Source organism: Nothobranchius furzeri, chromosome 16 (assembly GCF_043380555.1).
Source record: "Nothobranchius furzeri strain GRZ-AD chromosome 16, NfurGRZ-RIMD1, whole genome shotgun sequence".
In the NCBI taxonomy this organism is placed as follows: Eukaryota; Metazoa; Chordata; class Actinopteri; order Cyprinodontiformes; family Nothobranchiidae; genus Nothobranchius; species Nothobranchius furzeri.
Window position 1 is genome coordinate 34,628,334 of NC_091756.1, and position 18,343 is coordinate 34,646,676.

The following is an 18,343-nucleotide window of genomic DNA, read 5'->3' on the forward strand; positions in this document are numbered from 1 at the left end:
TTATTTATGCACAAAAAAAATTCAAAGAACCCAGAAGGTGGTCAAGCTGATGTTAATGAGCTGCAACCTGCATCTTTAGACTCAGGGTGGGTGGAGAAGTTTTCTCCCATTCTCACAGGTAGAAGTGTGGGAGGAATGTAACCTCCTGCTGTATTAACCCTGGACTAAGGTGATGTTAGACAAACAAAACAAAACAGGATGTTTCTGTTCAGTGTTTGACCTTTGTATAAAAGTGAGCTAAGATGTGTGAACGTGGCGACATCTGGCCTTTATTTCCTCCTAAAGCTGCAAACGTAAAGGACGGCAGCTGTGTCTTCTTCTATGATGTTCTTTGCTGGAATGGAGAAAAAAGAGGGCATGAGAGGAAAAAGGTTTTGTCCACACTGTGGTGTCCAGGTTGAGAGAGAGAGAGAGAGAGAGAGAGAGAGAGAGAGAGAGAGAGAGAGAGAGAGAGAGAGAGAGAGAGAGAGAGAGAGAGAGAATAAACAAAAAAGTAAGATTGGTTATTCTAACTTCCAGCCTCCTGGAGTTTAGGTTTTTTTTATTTTGTTTTTTTTTTAAACAAATGCTGATGATCTTTTTTATTCTTAAATAAGCGTCTAAAACAACAAAAACAAGTTGCTTGATACATCACCAATGCCTTCAGGAGGCTCTTAAGGGATGTCGTGCCACCAGTCATAATCTCTGTTTTCATTATTATTTAAAGACTAAAGGACGATTTAAAACTATTAATCTGTCGAATGTTTGTAAAGTAAAAAGACTCTTCTAATGAAATTCACCAAGGATGATGAGAAATGACGTGTATAAATATCTAAAAAGAGTAAAAGCAAAGGGGAGGGGTTCTGAGATCGATGACATATTGAATAACAACATAATGTATGTGTCCACAGCAATCACCCCAGTGCATGACATAGATGTACAAAACTTAAAAATAATAAAAAATATATTGTAAACTTGACCAAACACATTTTAAAATGTACTGTACCTGTCGTAAGTTTCACTGGCATTCAAGGATGACTCGTCCCACGTTTTGGATCTTTACTGTACATTAATTATGGGCTTATCAAAAACAAATCATTTGCTTTTATAGAGTAACAAAGACAATGATAGTAATTTTTATATATTCTAATGAGTTTTGCAGAGTTTTGCAGCAGCAAACTGCATTTTCTATAGGTGTCAATATTACCATAATTAATCCTGGTGTTTAATTGTTGTTGTAATCATGTTCACGGTTTTTTCTTGCAAAAAGCAAAAGGGCCCACATTTACTGTAAAAGGAAAAAAAAGCTGATCAAACTGTTGCATTGTCAGGTGTGGTGTGTGTCTTCAAGATATTAATTATTATTAATAAGCGATGGGTACTAACTGTTGATGATTTATGTATGTGTGTCCAGCGGTAAAGTCTTAAGTATATTGCAATTTTTTTAGGCAGCAAACTGAATTTTAAGACACTCTTGCAGAGAGAACAACACTCCACTGCTCGTGTGAACTCCGACCTCTTCTAATGGACTCTCACTGGGGGAAAAATGTCCACTGGAATGTAAACACTGGTTTTTATTGGTATTTATTTGTTTATGAGTTCAGGACTTGCAGATAAACTGCCGAAGGACAAAGCATGCAGGCGGTGGAAATGCGCAGCTGCAGAAGAAGAAATGGCAGGACGGGCCTCGACTGAGCTGCTGTGAGCGCGTGGCCGCAGCAGCAGTGACCGCAGCAGCCTGTCCTAACCAATCAGTGTTTCTGAGCCCCGTTTACCGGATGGACGTCAGATCAGAACTTTTTTTATTTGTTATTATTATAACTTCAACTTCAAAAAGAAGAGATAATCACCCTGCTGTTTGTATGACTCAAAAACACCAGCTCAAGACAATTCCCTGTATACTGTACTACTGAATGCTCGGTTGGATTCTAGGTGCATGCATTAACTCCTCGTACAAGCTAAAAGAGTGTTTGGGACGGCCTTCGTGTGTGGAAATCAGTGTGTGCTTGTGTTTTCTCCGTTGGTGTCGGAGTAGGAAGACCCAACAGGCTCCTCTGTGTTTGGCTGAGCTTTCTTTTTTAAATTGAATTTATTTTTTGTGACGGTGCTGGTGGTGGTGGGGGGATCATCAGACATTTACACCAAGCAGTCCCAGGCTTGAGGAGGGAAAGGAAGATGGGTTCATGTGTGTTAGAAAAAAATGATGGGGTGTTTTAAGAAGTAATTTAAAAAGATAATAAATTGATATTAACACATTCACTTTGAAGCTTCAGTTGTGGATTTTATTATTATTAGAGTGTGTGAGCATTGTAAATGAGACATTACCTTTTTCAATATAGTTTAAGTTAAATATGCCAATGGTGATTTTAAAACGTTCATTTGACTTCTGCAGCTCTTCTTGGGGCCCCAGCGTTCTGTAACCCAAACTGGGGTCTCGGTCCCCTTTTGGGGAGTTGGCTGCTCTGGAACATCAAACCTGTTGGATTTTCATGAAACTCCCAGGAAGTCATCCTCGGATGTATGTGGGACAACTGCTGATTGAGTTCTAGTGTCTGCTGGATTAAAGTGGGCTACCACAAACACTCAACACTAGTAAACACAAACGTAATAATAAATAAATGCATTTTAAATATACAGAGCCCAACTTCGTGTTAGTTACCCAGAGTCTGCAACAACACACTTCGGGTGTGTGTGTCAGAGAGAGGAAGTGCTGATACACAGCAATATTTTTCAAAACATACATTTTAGCAAATTTAAACTCATCACTCAATATTTGCATGGAAAACATAAATTTCACAAAGCGAGAATTCAATTTTGTAAATAAAATGCTATTTCACAATTTATTAGTTTAAAACTACGACCAATTTCCAAATTACCGTTTTTATCTAAGGTCCTTGAGAAAATAGTCTATGCACAGTTGGTGAAACATCTAAATGAATATCAGGTAATGGACACCTGTCAGTCTGGTTTTAAACAACAGCACAGCACTGAAACTGCTCACGTTCGGGTGTTTAATGACATTTTTCTGGCTTTAGATTCAGGTTTCCTTGTGGTTCTGGTACTTTTGGATCTATCTGCAGCATTCGACACGATCGATCATGACATTTTGATCACAAGACTTCACACTTGGGCTGGCATTTCAGGCACTGCCCTGGATTGGTTTAGGTCATACTTTTGTAACAGGTCTGCTAGGGTCATGTTGGACGGCTGTTCATCAGAGTCACAGCCTCTACGTTGGGGTGTCCCACAAGGTTCAATTCTCGGCCCGTTACTGTTCAACCTCTATATACTGCCCTTAGGAGCCATTTTCAGAAAGCACGCTGTCTCATACCATCTTTACGCTGACGACTGTCAAATCTACTTTTCATTTAAGCCAACTCAATCAACGAAAGTTCTGTCTGATTGTATCCTTGAGGTCAAGCAATGGCTAGCTGACAACTTCCTCCATCTCAATGACTCCAAAACTGACTTAATCGTTTTCAGTCCTAACAGTATCACGGCAACTCAACAACCTGACCTCAACTATCTCTCACCTAATGTATCCTCTGTAATCTCCAACCTTGGAGTAAAAATGGACCAGGCTCTGAAGATGGATGCCCAGGTCAATAACACAGTTAAATCATGTTTTTACCAACTAAGACGCATCTCAAAACTAAAGCACATCCTGAGTGTCCGTCTTCTGAAATCGATGGTCCACACTTTTATCACCTCAAGGCTGGATTACTCTAACTCCTGCTTATATGGCATCACTAAAGCAGCTCTTTCTAGACTTCAGCTGGTCCAGAACTCAGCAGCTAGGTTGCTGACTGGAGCTGATAGAAATTCTGAAATCTCTCCACTGGTTGCCCGTGCAGTTCAGGATAAACTTCAAAATTATGCTTCTCACTTACAAATCCTTGAACCATCAAGCTCCTCCATATCTGTGTGAACTTGTCCATTACTACAACCCGCCGCGTGCTCTCAGATCTGAAGATAAGCTCCTCCTAGCTGTTCCCAATGCACGTTTAAAAAGCCGTGGAGAGAGGGCTTTCTCTGTCTGTGCACCGAAGCTGTGGAACGCAGTACCACTGCTAGTGAGGCTAGCACCAACAGCTAGCATTTTTAAATCACGCCTGAAAACTCACTACTTCAACCTAGCTTATACAACATAATTATGAACCTCACTGACATCTGCACTGTTTATGAATGGACTCCACAATTATCGACTTCCGTATTATTGAGGTTCTTTGTAAAATGTTTTTTCCTATTTTTATTTCACCCTGTGTCTTATTGATTTTTAGCTGTTATTTTTGGGAATTTTGTTGTATTTCCTTTTTATCTTTTATCTGTGTTCGACATGTTTATATAACGCCTGTTTAATTAACCAACATTTTTAGTGTACAGCGCCTTGTTTGGTTGTAATGCCTTGTGAATGTGCTTTATAAATAAAATTGGATTGGATTGGATTGGAAAACTCTTAACTAATCCCAACTAAAATGGCCACAACACGCAATGAAATTAAACACAATGAAACAGCGTAAAAGGGCGATACAATGTTCTATTCTGTTTTGTTGTTACATTAAATATTTTTTCGCCACGTGGTGTAATTTATGCTTTTGTTTATTGCTACATGTAAACCAGAAAAGTATTATAAGGGCTAAAATGATCACGATCAACCATCGACATTAATATAAATCAATATTGATTAATATCGATCAACGAGGCCCGTTCTGGTGCCATGCCTGCTGCTGACGTCAATTCTTGTTTTTTCCAGAGCTGTGGAAAGCTCTGTTTTTTTCGGCCTGACGCTGACATCATTATTATCGGCTAACTGAGGATTTGTAGAATGCGCCCCTTTAAGACGAGTCCGTCATTCCTCCGGTTTTTGCCAGGTCCGGTGTTCTGGAGACGAGACAAATACGTTGGAAGTCATTTTCTGTCGGCAAAGACAGGATGGGGGAGGGGGAGACAAGCTGCGAGAGAGAGAGAGAGAGAGAGAGAGAGAGAGAGAGAGAGAGAGAGAGAGAGAGAGAGAGAGAGAGAGAGAGAGAGAGAGAGAGAGAGAGAGAGAGAGAGAGAGAGAGAGAGAGAGAGAGAGAGAGAAGGGGGGGGGGGGGTCCACAGAGGAAACTATCCCTTTAAGAGCAAGTGGGACATAGCGGTGCGAGAAAAAGGAGAGGGGGGGGAGAAGAAAGAGGAATTAAAAAAGAAAAGGAAGAAAGAGACAGGGAGGGAGGAGGGAGAGCGGGCGATAAAAAAAGAAAGATGACATCCTCGCAGCTGAACGGCCGAGGTGGAGCGAGAGGCTGCGGCCCGGCGAGAGCGCTGCTCGCCGGGGTCAGGGCTTGAATCCAGCAGCGAGGCTTCGACTAAACACCCGCTTGGCCTATCGAGGAGGGGAAAAAATCAGGGAAAATAGATCCCTAAATTTAAAATAAGAAAAGAAAAACAAAGCATGACCTGGTGTGCTGTCAGATACGTGTGTTTATAACTCATATTTGTTGTGTTTGCGTCCAAAAGAATGCCTTTATTTCCCGGAGGCTATTTTTACTGTGGCTAGCTCCAGAGAGACTGGCAGGAGCGGGAGTGCTGGAGCAGATGTGTTGTGTTCAGGTTCGTGTTTAGACAGGTTTGGTGTTAGATGAGTTAAAGTTAGGGCTGCCTCGGCCTGCTCCACCGGCACTCTACGGTTAGCGCTAGCTAAATGACAAAGACAGATCCCCGCAGCTGCTTCACGCTTTTTACGAAAAACTGAGAGCCCGTCGGTTCTGCTGCGGGACAGGCGGCCGCTGGCGCCTCCATCTTCCGTGGTTCCGACCCAAACCATGCAAAGGCTGCTCTCCACGATCTCAACCAGGAGCTGACTGCATAATCTCCCATCTCTGTGGCGCAAAATGGATGCTGCTTGGAGCAATTTTCTCTTCCAGGTAGGCTCTACGGACCTTTGTTTGTCCTAATCTGGGTTATAATCTAGCACTGTTGTCCCTCCCTTTACGGGCCTTTCCGGGCAGATCCAATGTGTCTACGTTGCATCTGTGGGAGATAATGGTGTGACTTGTGTTTACGTTTGGTGATGGCCTTTCTCCTTGCTTCTCCAGAGTACTCCCACCCAAAACCAAGTGGAGGGGAGCCTCCAATCAGAGCTCATGCAAGTGCATACGAGTTCTCCCCAGACCCCACCCACAGAGCACTCAGCACAGCCTCCTTCCACGGTGGACACCACTGCTCTCAGTGAGGATCCCCTTCCTGGTGAGGAACTCCTTTCTCCTCTGCACCTGAGGAGCTCAACACAGCCACCCATCAGCTGATCTAGTCAGTGGTAGGGTTAAAACATCAGTGGACCCAAGAGATGGCAGAAGGCTCAATGTAAACATGCGTAGCAATCCTATGACTGTTTTAATGTGGACGCCATCGTTTGCAGGATTCGTTTAGTTTTGCCGTCGCATGAACAGAAGGTTCAGAACACCTTTGCTGCACAGATCAGAGTCATCATTTAGCATGCGTGTGTGAATGACATGCAGCTACTAACATTTAAATTTAGCTAATTACCTGTAAAGGTGACTGTCACTGACCTCTTGACGCGTGACATCACAAGATGTAACTTTTTTGATCATATGCACAAAGATGCGTTAGATGATCTAAAATAGTAATATATACTGCTCTAGGTTTTATTTTGTTAGTTTAAATCTTGGAGATATAGCTCTAGATGGTGGCTGCAGAGGCTCTTTTTGCCCTCCAACATTGTGTGCATGTGCACTATCATCTGGATGTAAACAACAATAAAATTCAAGGGGTCTGTAGTCATCATTGGTTAGCTAAGGTCAGTTCACTGTGGCAGCCATATTGGATCAGAATAACTCTAAAAGAAGTTAACCAGCCATCGATGAAGCTTCTCTAATAATTTGAGTTTCATTAAAGATCAACTTTACTAAATAAAAACATTTGTTAGTGATTATAATTGGCCACTCAGTGTTTTTCATGCAAGCTGAACATGAAAATAGTCTTCTATGCCTATCTCCTGCATTAGCTTCTGATATGGAGCCTAAGTCTCCTCCCTTCCAGTTGGCTCATGGGTCAACGGGGCTAAAAGAGCTATTTTCTAATCTGCTTTGCCTTACGCCCAGAATCACAAATATGTTGTACTTCAATTTAATTAAAAAGTCACGTGTTTCGACCGCGCCAGTCACGTACTTTGAGATTTATCAGATTGTAAAAGTTTGTAATTGTAACAAGTCAGACGTCACTACGCTGCATATATGACATCACCACATAATCTCTCCTCTCCTCTAGCGTAGCTGCTACTTACCACATGACCATATTTATGGTGGTTCTTTCCTCCCGAGGGAAGGCCATTTTGCCTGTTTGTCTCCATGTCTGGTTCGATGACGTTAATATGGTGAGACCATCGGGTGAGATGCATTTGTAGTCCTGGACAACTTTTCACACAACACCTAAAGTAACTTCTGCCCTGTTTAAAAATGAGTGCTTTCTTGGTATCAGAATGTGTGTTTAAAATTCCCAGACATCATATGTGAAATCAACAAACAGGATTAGAAAATAGCATTTACAGCCCCATTCACTTGCATTCATTTTTTCGTCCTTCCGGGGACCCATGGTCCAGAAGTAGATGGGCGTGACTTAGGCTCCCTATAGAAAATAGACTCTAGGATTTGAAAAGACCGACAGGGCTACGTCACACTGGCACTTAACATTCATGGACTCCTCCATCTTGACTCACAATGGAGAAAGCAGTAGAGAATGTCTCGGCTAGTAGAAGCTAACTGTTAGCATTAGCAACTCCACCACACAGCAGAACTCCACCCACCTTGTTTTATTTGTGAAGATAAAACATCAACATTGCTGTTAGCCAAGCAGAGGTGAGATGTTCAAATATCAGGAAATAAGCCTCCAGATCCCGCTGTCTAAAGCTACTATCCTATGGTTACATTCGCAGTGCTTTTTTTCCCCAGAGAACGACTTAAGCCTGAGTTATATTTTTCTGAGAGCTCTGGAACGGAGAGACACACACAGGGTGTCGGAAAGGTTTTCACATTCGAACTTCTGTTCAGGCAGCGGAGTGTTGCAAAGCAATTCCCCACCAGGACAACAGGGGGCGTAGTGCTTTTCAGTGGTATCCTGCTACCATAACACTCATGTATCCGGTCTCTGATAGTGTATTTACTAATGTGTTTATTAGGAATGGACAGTATACCGACATCAATATCGGTATCGGCCGATTTTAGTCATTATTTAACATATCGGTATCGGTTCGATAAATAAAATCGGGCTGATTTTAACAACTGATATTTTTCTATCTTGTCTCCATTTGTTTGCCTGTGTCAGAGAGTGAGGGGGGTGATGTGTAATTGTTTAGTCATGTGAACAGTGAATGAAATCATCTCAACTGTAAATGTGTGTGGTGTGTGAACATAATAGCGCAAATTCAGCTTTAATAATTTTCATTCTATACAAAATCTGCTCCGTCCCGCAGCGCTCCTCCGTGGGGGTGGGGGGGTTGCACACGTTCCGCTGCTGTTTCTCACCAGTATCAGCTGATGGAGGGCTCTAGTTTCGTTGTGCCGTTCGTGTCAGCGGACACGGTAGGGTCGGGGAGGGGGGCGGGGCATGACGCTTGGCCTGTCAGGCCGCCAGGCTTATAAAGCGCTGGGGTAAACCCTGATGTATGATTTGAAGCAGTGGTTCCCAAAGTTGGGGTTGTGGCTCCAATGTGGGCCACAAAGCACCAAGTTGGAGTCTTGAGATGATCACCAGAAATCAAATGAAATCAGAAAAATCATATATAATTGTTACAGAAGCTAAACACAGTTGTTATAAATGTAGTTCAAGTTGGCGCTCTTTACGTACCACAGGCTTCATAAATCTACAGCAGTAGAGGCAGGAAGTGGAACATGGATGGACGAAACAAGCTTACCGTTGGTCACATGGTCGTATTTTATCGGATCTGATTGAACAACAATATTAGAATTTATTCACTCACGCTGATGTGTAACGTTATGCAGCAACCTATTTCATGCCTCCTTCTGCACATCTGGCTGTCTTGAGGTTCTCAGACTGCTTACACTGGAATCTGTTGAAGCATTAAAATTTTTGTGTGAACACCATCCCAAAAAGTCTAATCTCAGCAAGTAAATTGGAAATGAGCATTAAAGGCACACTTTTCACTTTCGCTTGCTTTCAGTGCCCCCTAGTGTCCGTTATTAATTATCAGTGGTTAAACCAAAAATGAAACATATCTCCTCACTGTGCGTTGGTCTTTTTCACACCTTCGTCTAACAGCTGAAATGTCTCCCGGCCTTCATTAGTGTCTACAGGAGTGATTCATCAGCTTTGTTCATGATCCAAAACATGCAAGAAATGGGCTGGAAGCAGACCGCAGCGCTGGCATGTCGGCTACATTTTTTTACAGCCACTCTGAAGTTGCAAGAGCGCCTATCAATGCCTTTAAACAGGACCTAAGAACCTACCTTTTTAGAAAAGCCTTTAGCTAAATGTATTTTATAACCGCTATTTTTACTGTGCGTTCTGTAGCACTTGGAGATTCCTGAAATCGAAAGTGCGTTATAAGTTTAGTTTGATATTATTACCCATATTATTAATATTAATAATAAAAATGATAATGATAAAAGTTGTATAGTATTCCTTTAAGACCTGCAATGGTTACAAAGCCTAATTCTTGTCAGTAACAACAGATTATCCTTGATCAGACCTTTGTAGGAAAAAAATACTGTTTTGTTAATTATAGTTACTTGAGAAAAATCTGAATTGGCATCGTATTCGCGGGTCAGAGTTGTACAGTATTCTGAAATCGGTATTGGCACTCAAAACCTGAATTGGTGCATCTGATTCCTAATTCCAGGGTTTTTTGTGCTGCCTGCCTTTTATTGAGTCTCATTCTGTGATTTTCCTTCAGTCTGCAGAAGCGCTGCAGCCGCTACATCCCTGCACCAGGTGCTTGGGTGTCTGCATTACTCTTGACACATTTGAAATTTGGAATTAAATATTGGGAGTCTTTGAAATGATGAACTTTCTGTGTGTGTTTTCTCCCGGCTCCTTTGGGATCCAGTGAAGCCAGCGCCTCGTCCGGCCCGCACCCAATACATCTGTGCCATCTGCAACAAGCAGTTCAAGAACAACTACAACCTGCGGCGGCACCAGTCGGTCCACACTGGGGTACGCATGAAGGACAGGGCCAGGGTGCAGGCGGAGGGGGCGAAGGAGGGAGCAGCTGGCCAGATGGTGGTGGCGGTGGCCCCGCCGGCGATGGTGGTGGGGGTCGGAGGGGAGGTGGAGAGGCCCACTGTTCCCCTCTCCCTGCTGCACCTCTCCGTGCCTCCCCCCCTCGCCCCTCCTGGTGTGCTGGCGGGCGCTCAGCAGCCCCCCCTGTGTGGTCAGGATGGTGATGGGGTTGCTATGCCAAATGTAATGGCTGGTGTTAACCCCCATGCTCCGCCTCCTGCTGCTGTCGTCATGGCCACAGGGGCGACAGTACAGGTGGGTCAGGGCCTTGTGAGAGACGTCGGCCCCAAACCTTCAGGCATGTCGTTTCTTAAACTGCTTCCAAAAGGATAACTTGTTTCACGAGACATCTAAGGAACGTAATCTGTTCAGGGACCAGGGACCAGTCTTTGGTACTGGTTCCCAGTTTAAGAAACTGTGTGCTCGAAGCCCCCCCCCACGCTCCCCTGCATGTTCTCTGTAACCCAGTAAAAGCTGAAAGTGTAGCAGGAGATAGTTCACCTTACATCAAGTGTCTGATCGGCTGATTAGCTGAATATTTGCATGGTTCTGATTAAACACAAATATTAGAGTAGTCTCAGCTTGAACTTGAGCTTTGGAAGAGAAGCCCTCATATCTAAACTCTGAAGCCTGTTTTGTTTTTGCCTCAGCGGCCCGCCAACCCCAACCCTAACCCTGTGAAGAAGAACCACGCCTGCGAGACGTGCGGGAAGGCCTTCCGAGACGTGTACCACCTTAACCGCCACCGCTTGTCCCACTCGGACGAAAAGCCGTTCTCCTGCCCCATCTGCCAGCAGCGCTTCAAGAGGAAGGACCGCATGAGCCACCATGTGCGCTCTCATCAGGGCGGCGTGGAGAAACCCTACATCTGCCCGCACTGCAGCAAAGCTTTCTCCAGGTGAGCGAGCAGCCATGCAGCATGGCCACGTCATCGGCTCATCGTCCTGTCCTAACGTTGTCCCGTCTCTTTCCTAAGGCCGGATCATCTCAACAGTCACGTCAGACAGGTGCACTCCTCAGAACGACCCTTCAAATGCCCTGTATGTCACACCAACATCGTTTCTGTTTGTTTTGTTAAATAAGGCACCAACTTTACTGATACCTGATGGTATCGCAGAAAAAAACTCAATCAGAGACGTGTCGATGTCCAACGCCTTACATCTGTGTGGTTTTCCAGACTTGTGAATCCTGCTTCGCCACGAAGGATCGCCTGCGCGCGCACATGATTCGTCATGAGGAAAAAGTGCCGTGTCACATCTGTGGGAAGCTGCTGTCAGCTGCTTACATCACAGATCATATGAGGGTGCACAACCAGTCTCAGCACCACGTCTGTCACCTCTGTAATCGCAGTGAGTGCATGTCTTTTCCTCTCACACACGTCTGTTCAGGAATTTAACTCTTGATGCTTTTAGATTTGTGTCCTAAACGACTCTTGTCCCTCATCAGGCTTCACCACGCTGACGTACCTTCGTGTCCACGCCCAGAAGCACCATGGCCAGGAGTGGAAGGAGAGCCCGGGGGGCTTCGGGGGCACAACCTCTGGCGGGATTCTCGTCTGTCACTTGTGCGGCGTCCACTGCAAGACGCCCACCCAGCTCCAGGGCCACATGGGCACCCACAGCACCGGCCAGGGCTCCCCAAGCCCCGTCACCTTCAGCGTGGCTCCCAGCAGCTCCGTCTCCCTCAGCAACACGGTGACGGCCCCCACCGTTTACGTCACTGGGAACACGGTGGTGGACCTGCTGGTCACAGACTGCTCTAGCATTGCAGCGCCACAGTCTCACAGTTAGCAGCAGAGAGCTAACGCCATGCAGAGGGTGAGGTCAGGGAAGGTGTGTGTGTGTGGGTGGTTACTCGTAGATGCCGGTCTGGTTTCAGCTGTGTCGCTTATCCATGAGGTTAGGGGAGGAACTAAATCCAGTTTCACCTGAGAGCTCAAAACAGGAAGTGAAAATGTGACAAACGTGGACATGTTGTCCAGATGTTCCTGAGGGAGCCGTTTTCTGAGCATCTACAGTTTCACTCTCCTGTCTCTGCCCTCTTCCTCGCTCTCCCTCCTACTTCCTAAGTCCGATCTTCCCCTCTAGACCTTTAGTGGCGTCAGCTGCTCTCTGCAAGCGCACCAAGTACTGTATGTCTCTCACCAGCTCTGATCTTACCTCCATTTTTGCAACTCAGAATTAAAAAGAATCCAAATGGTTTGTTGAGAAGTTGCAGGAAGATAGCTGTCAGATAAAAAAAAAAAAAACAATAGAAGGGAAGTTTGGGCTCCCCTTGCATGTTTTTTCATTTTTATTCACAAGATGGAGATTTGATTTAATGCTAGTTTACCACGTAGTGGGATGTTAACGGATCAGGACAGGAGACCGTAATGTTGTGTGGGATTGTGGGATGTTCACTTCCTAAAGGTACTGAAAAAAATAAAATAACAAGAGTTGTGTTCAGGAGCTCCAAGCACCTTAAGCGGTTGTTGTTGGACTGGGTGAGATTTGAGTTTTCGTGGATTGTTCTGCTCTGAGTCTTCCTCTCTGGGTCCGGCCTCTTAAATAGAACATAAAGAAAAAAGAAACGCACCTGCTAATCAGCACTTCATCTTCTGAGATGGCAACTCTCCTCACACCTGAGAGCTACATTTTGCATGAAAACAAGCTAGCTCGGTCATGCTTATTGTTAGGGAACTGTCCCAACTAAATAAAACAATGGCGGTTCCTCTAGGTTAGTTAGCTGTAAACGATAATATAAAAATAAATAATGATTTTACTCAATCATTTGACATAGTTTGCCATTCATTTGATTGTGTCATTGCCATAGTTCTTTTGTTTTTCTTTTGAGTCCTATGGGTGAAACGCATTAGATTTAGTGGTTTAATTATTCGTATAGCACCTGTTTCATGTCGTTCTGCAGCAGTGGTGAGGCAAATGGTCCGTTGTGAGTGAAGTGTGGTGTGGACGGGGCTTTTAAAGTCAGTGATGGATGAAAAGAGTCGGCTGTTAACAAAACCTGGTTTTGTTTTCGAGCGCGGTTTTCAATTTCGTGTTCATTTTTGTTCAACTTTGTAGTTTTTTTTTTTCCTTCAAAAATGTGTTCTTCCTGTTGAGAAACAAGTGACTCGTCACAGTTTAATTTTAAGTTCTGTTCATCACACGAAAACAAAAAATAGTAATGATACCTCTAAGAATTTGTACAGCTCTTGTGATACATCTTAATGCCTTATCGTACTCAACTGCATTTTAATTCTTTTATGACAAAATATTTCAAATCTTAGTCATGAATTCATTAAGAATATTAATGGGATGTATTTATATTTATATTTTTATATTTCTCAACAGTATGCATGTCTAAAAAAGTTGTTAGAGTTAAAAAAATCAATGATGCTTATTACAGTCAATTATTCAGTTTTTTTTTGTAGATGAAGTAGAGATCATGTTATTGTTTTATAATTTGGACAATTTAAAGTAAAAAGAGTAAAGAAAAATGATTCTGTGTGCCGATCTTTTATTTTGTCTTGTGCATTTTGTTGAAGACTTGTCAGCTACAGCACTAGAAGGTTGACGGATGGTACAAGAAGTTACAAATCTGTATTTGCTCTGACAGCCATGTCTTATCTAGCTGACCTGCACATCTGGGTGACTTATTTAATATTATTCTATTCTAAAGCCAGTTTGTTATCCTACATAATAAAAATTCTTTTCTAAATGGAGGGTTTGTGCACAAGAGCCTTCTCTAAGGCAAGCCTAGCTTAGAATGTAACCACCCTGCAACACCCGCAACAGTTTTGGCATTCTTACTAGTTACAGCTGAATTCATCATCATCACATGTATTTATCAAAGTGCTTTCAGAGACCAAACAGTTTCCAAAGCACTACAGCATACATGTATAACAATCCAAATTATGTTAAAAAATCACAAAACAACAAATACAGTTGAGTAAGAATAAAAGAAACACAAGCACTAAAAACCTAAAGGATTCAAATGACCATAACCTGGATGAGTGAGAACCTGGACCAGAATACAAACCACTAAAACCCTAAGAATAACTAGCTGTCAGGAAAGGCAATGGTCTAAAGATGGGTTTCAGGTGAGTCTTAGGTGGGCACAGATGCTGCGTGCTTATGGAGTTCAATGTAATCTCATTCCACTACTTAAAGTGACTGTGTGTATTTTTCTTGGTGATGGGGGCAGTAGATGCCTAAATCGTTGCAAGCAAGTAGTATTTTTGTGTTGGAGTAAGACCTTAGCAATGGTTGGGCATTAGGGTCAAAAAGCCCTGGGAAGTGCAAACTTTAGCAAAATAACAAGCACATCAAACTCCCTTTCATCACTGGCAACAAGTTAAGAGGTAAATGTGTAAAACATGAATGACTAAAGTTTTATAACCATTTGTTACAAATCAGTAAATGCATTTTGTCCTCATGGGCCCCCGTAGAAGAGACATGGCTTCTAATATGGCGTTGCCCAGAGACTTAGACCCACTCCCATGTATTTCAGACCTGATTTTTATAGTTACATGTTATGAAGCTGCCATTTTCAACAACCGGGCATCATTTAATTCATTTTCAACAACACCCAGGTCTCTTGACTGTTTGTATGGAAATATTGTTGACGCCTTGCGGCTTCCTGAGCCAAGCAGGACGCTTACTGTTTCTACATGGCAGCTCTCTTTAACTCACACCACAGATTTTCAGTAATATTCAGGTCGGGGGGACTGAAATGGCCATTCCAGAACGTTCTACTTGTTCCTTTGCATGGATGCCTTAGGAGATGTTGAGCAGCGTTTAGGGTTGTTGTCTTATTGACTCTAAGATAGCTTTCTGTCTCCTTCCCCTAAAACATGATGGTGAACAAAGTTAAGCCCTTTTTAGAAGACAAACTATGCCAGCAAATCAGGCTTAAGGAGCATCTGCATCACCCTGCAGTGCATGCTGGAAACTGGGCCATATTTATTGTCAGCTTCCTCTTGTGGATATGCAAAATCTACTGGTCAATGTTCCAGACTTGCAAACATTTTTTTTTTTTTTCGTTGTAGAGGCCAGGGGAGAAAAACTGCCATTGCGGTTTGTTTTATGAATGTGCTGTGGTGGCATGGTGTTGCAGAAATTTTGCAACATTCGTGTCACCACGCTTGGTAGTAGTATTGCCACAACACCAGACTTGTGAATACATATTACACCTTGGCCCAACAGAGGGTGGTGTCATGATTACGTGGGAACTTAATGTACTATATTGAAAATGAAAGTAAACACGGACATAAGTTTCACTTTTTAAACAAAATCAGCTGGGATGATAAACTGGAGTAGAGCAGAGCTCCAGGAGCATCTCTCTGTTTGAGCTGAAGGCCAGATTACCAGAGACTGCACGAGGACTGTGGGGGACAGACACCTTCAGGAGCGGCTTGTCAAAAAAACCACGAGCGCGACTTCGATCAAACAAGTTATGTCCAGTTTAAATGGAAGTTCATGGCAGTGCAGACATACTGCATTTATACCGCCATCACGTCATCTTTTGAAAAAGGATGTGATTGTGCCACATTACTGCCACAGTTTGTCTTTTTATAAACAACCTAAAGCTCCCAGATGCTGGCTCTGTGTTGCAGCAAATTGGTGGCATTGTTTTTTAAAAAGGCTTTTATGTTTATGTTTATGTATTTAGCAGACGCTATTGTCCAAAGCAACGTACAAGTGATAATCGGCATGTTGCCCTTGAGGCTAACAACAACAACAACAAACAATTTCCAGTCAGTTGTAGGTGGCAGTGAGGCAGCATGATGAATCATGGAGAGGAGGGAACAAGGAGTGGATAGTGGAGAGGGGGACAGGTGCAGGGAGGGTGCTAGTTTAGAAGATGCTCTCTGAAGAGCAGGGTCTTCAGGAGTTTCTTGAAAATCGAAAAGGAAGCCCCTGTTCTGGTAGTGCTTGGTAGGTCATTCCACATTTGTGGAACGATACATGAGAAGAGTCTGGATTGTCCTGAGCGTGGTGTAGGCACTGCTAGCCGACGATCCTGTGATGACTGGAGCAGCCGGGCCGAGACATAAGCCTTTGCAAGAGGATTCAGGTAGATGGGAGCCGTACCATCTCGGACTTTGTATGCTAGTGTTAGCAATTTGAATTTGATGCGTGCAGCTAGCGGTAGCCAGTGGAGCTCAATGAACAGAGGGGTGACGTGTGCTCTTTTTGGCTGATTGAAGACCAGACGCGCTGCTGCATTCTGGACCATTTGAAGAGGTCTCACAGTACAGCCTGGAAGACCAGTTAGAAGGGCATTGCAGTAATCGAGGCGGGAGATAACAGTAGATTGCACCAGGAGCTGGGTGGCATGTTGTGTTAGGTATGGTCTGATCTTTCATATGTTATGCAGCGCAAAGCGGCATGAACGAGCAACAGAGGAAACATGATCTTTAAAGGTCAGGTGTTCATCAATCACAACACCCATATTTCAAACTGCCTTTGAAGGAGCCAGAGATAGGAAGTCATTTTGGATTGAGATATTGTGCTGTAAGGATGGCTTTGCTGGGATGACAAGTAGTTCAGTTTTAGAGAGGATGAGTTGGAGATGGTGGTATTTCATCCATTTTGATATGTCAGAGAGACAGTTTGATATTCGTGCATCGACAGTGTGGTCGTCCGGTGGAAATGACAGATAGAGCTGGGTGTCGTCTGCATAGCAGTGGTAGGAGAAGCCATGTGATTGAATGATCTCACCCAGTGAGGTGGTGTATATGGCAAAGAGAAGAGGTCCTAGTACAGAGCTCTGGGGGCTCCTGTGGCAAAATGATGCATGGTAGATGATACACTGAGGTACGATTCAAACCAGGCGTGTGTTTTCTCTGTGATGCCCATGCTAGAGGGTGTGGACAAGAGGAAGCCATGGTTGACAGTGTCAAATGCAGCCGATGAGTCGAGGAGGATAAGCACTGAGGATTTGGCAGTCGCTCTAGCTTCTTTTAAGGATTCCGTCACTGCTAACAGAGCAGTTTCAGTGGAGTGACCCTTTTTGAACCCAGATTGGTAAGGGTCAAGCAGACAGTTTTGTGAGAGGTATTCTGTGATCAGCTTGAAAGCCACCCTTTCAATGATTTTGGACAGCAAAGGGAGGAGAGAGATAGGTCAGTAGTTCTACACATGATTTAGAGGAAGAGATGTTTTTATTATCAGCAGTTTAACCTGAGCATGCTTGAGAGAGGTGGGAAATGTACCAGATGTCAATGAAGCGTTGATCACATGTGTGACTGCTGCGGCTACTGTAGGAGCAATAGCTTGGAGCAGCTTAGTCGGAATGGGGTCGAGTGGGCATGTAGTAGGGCGGCTGCACGTGAGAAGCTTGGACACACAGTTCTCAGTGAGAGGAGAAAAAGAGGAAAATGAAGCAGTAGGGCTTGAGATGGTTGGGCTAGAAAGAGTTAGTTGTAGCAAATGTTCAGGAGTGGCCAGTTGAGAAAACTGTTTGCTTATAGCTGCCACTTTGTCAGTGAAGAATGAGGCAAAGGTGTCAGCTGATAGATTGTTGGTAGGAGGTGGAGACGGAGGGTTGAGCAGAGTTTTGAATGTCGAAAATAGTTTCTGAGAGTCAGCAGAGCTGAGAATTTTGTCAGTGTAGAAAGCTTTCTTTGCATCAGAGATGCTGGCAGAGAATGAGGACAGTAATTCATGAAATTTCAATTGATCACCAGTATCTTTTGTTTTGCGCCATTTCCGTTCCGCGGCTCTAAGATTGGCGCGTAGAGACCAGAGGGTATCATTTAGCCAAGGGTGCGACTGAGAGGATCTAGCAGGTCTAGTGGCTAAAGGGCACAAGTTGTTACGACAAGAGCAGAGTGCGGAGCAGAGTGACTCGGTGGCATCATTCACTTCATAAGCAGAGAATGTGCTGGGAGATGGAAGAGTGAAGGCAACAAGAGAGGAGAAGTGGTTGGGTACCAGATTGCGGAGGTTGCGGCGGAATGAGACCATTGAGGAGGAAGCAGTGGACCTCCCTTGTAGAGTTGAGCTGAAATGGATGAAGTAATGATCGGAAAGATGCAGCGGTGTGACAGAGATCGTGTCTATGGCACAGTTTCTGGTGAAAATGAGGTCAAGTTCTTTTCCAGCTTTGTGTGTTGTAGGACTTTGTACTAGTTTTAGATCAAATG

General features: G+C 43.8%; 1 protein-coding gene across 2 annotated transcripts; it reads left to right on the top strand.

The window, feature by feature from the left end:
* Window positions 1–5,621: 5,621 nt before the first annotated feature.
* Window positions 5,622–12,232, top strand: mazb (MYC-associated zinc finger protein b (purine-binding transcription factor)). Of its 2 annotated transcripts, XM_015963258.3 has the most exons (7): window positions 5,622–5,885; window positions 6,057–6,207; window positions 10,043–10,149; window positions 10,866–11,113; window positions 11,192–11,255; window positions 11,393–11,564; window positions 11,662–12,232. In XM_015963258.3, exons 1-7 carry the CDS (start codon window positions 5,853–5,855, stop codon window positions 12,003–12,005), a joined length of 1,119 nt encoding a protein of 372 aa, XP_015818744.1. In that variant the 5' UTR covers window positions 5,622–5,852; the 3' UTR covers window positions 12,006–12,232. The 2 variants fall into 2 exon arrangements, with proteins under 2 accessions (XP_015818744.1, XP_070401694.1); XM_070545593.1 differs by lacking the exon at window positions 10,043–10,149 and having other exon boundaries at window positions 5,625–5,885.
* Window positions 12,233–18,343: the final 6,111 nt, after the last annotated feature.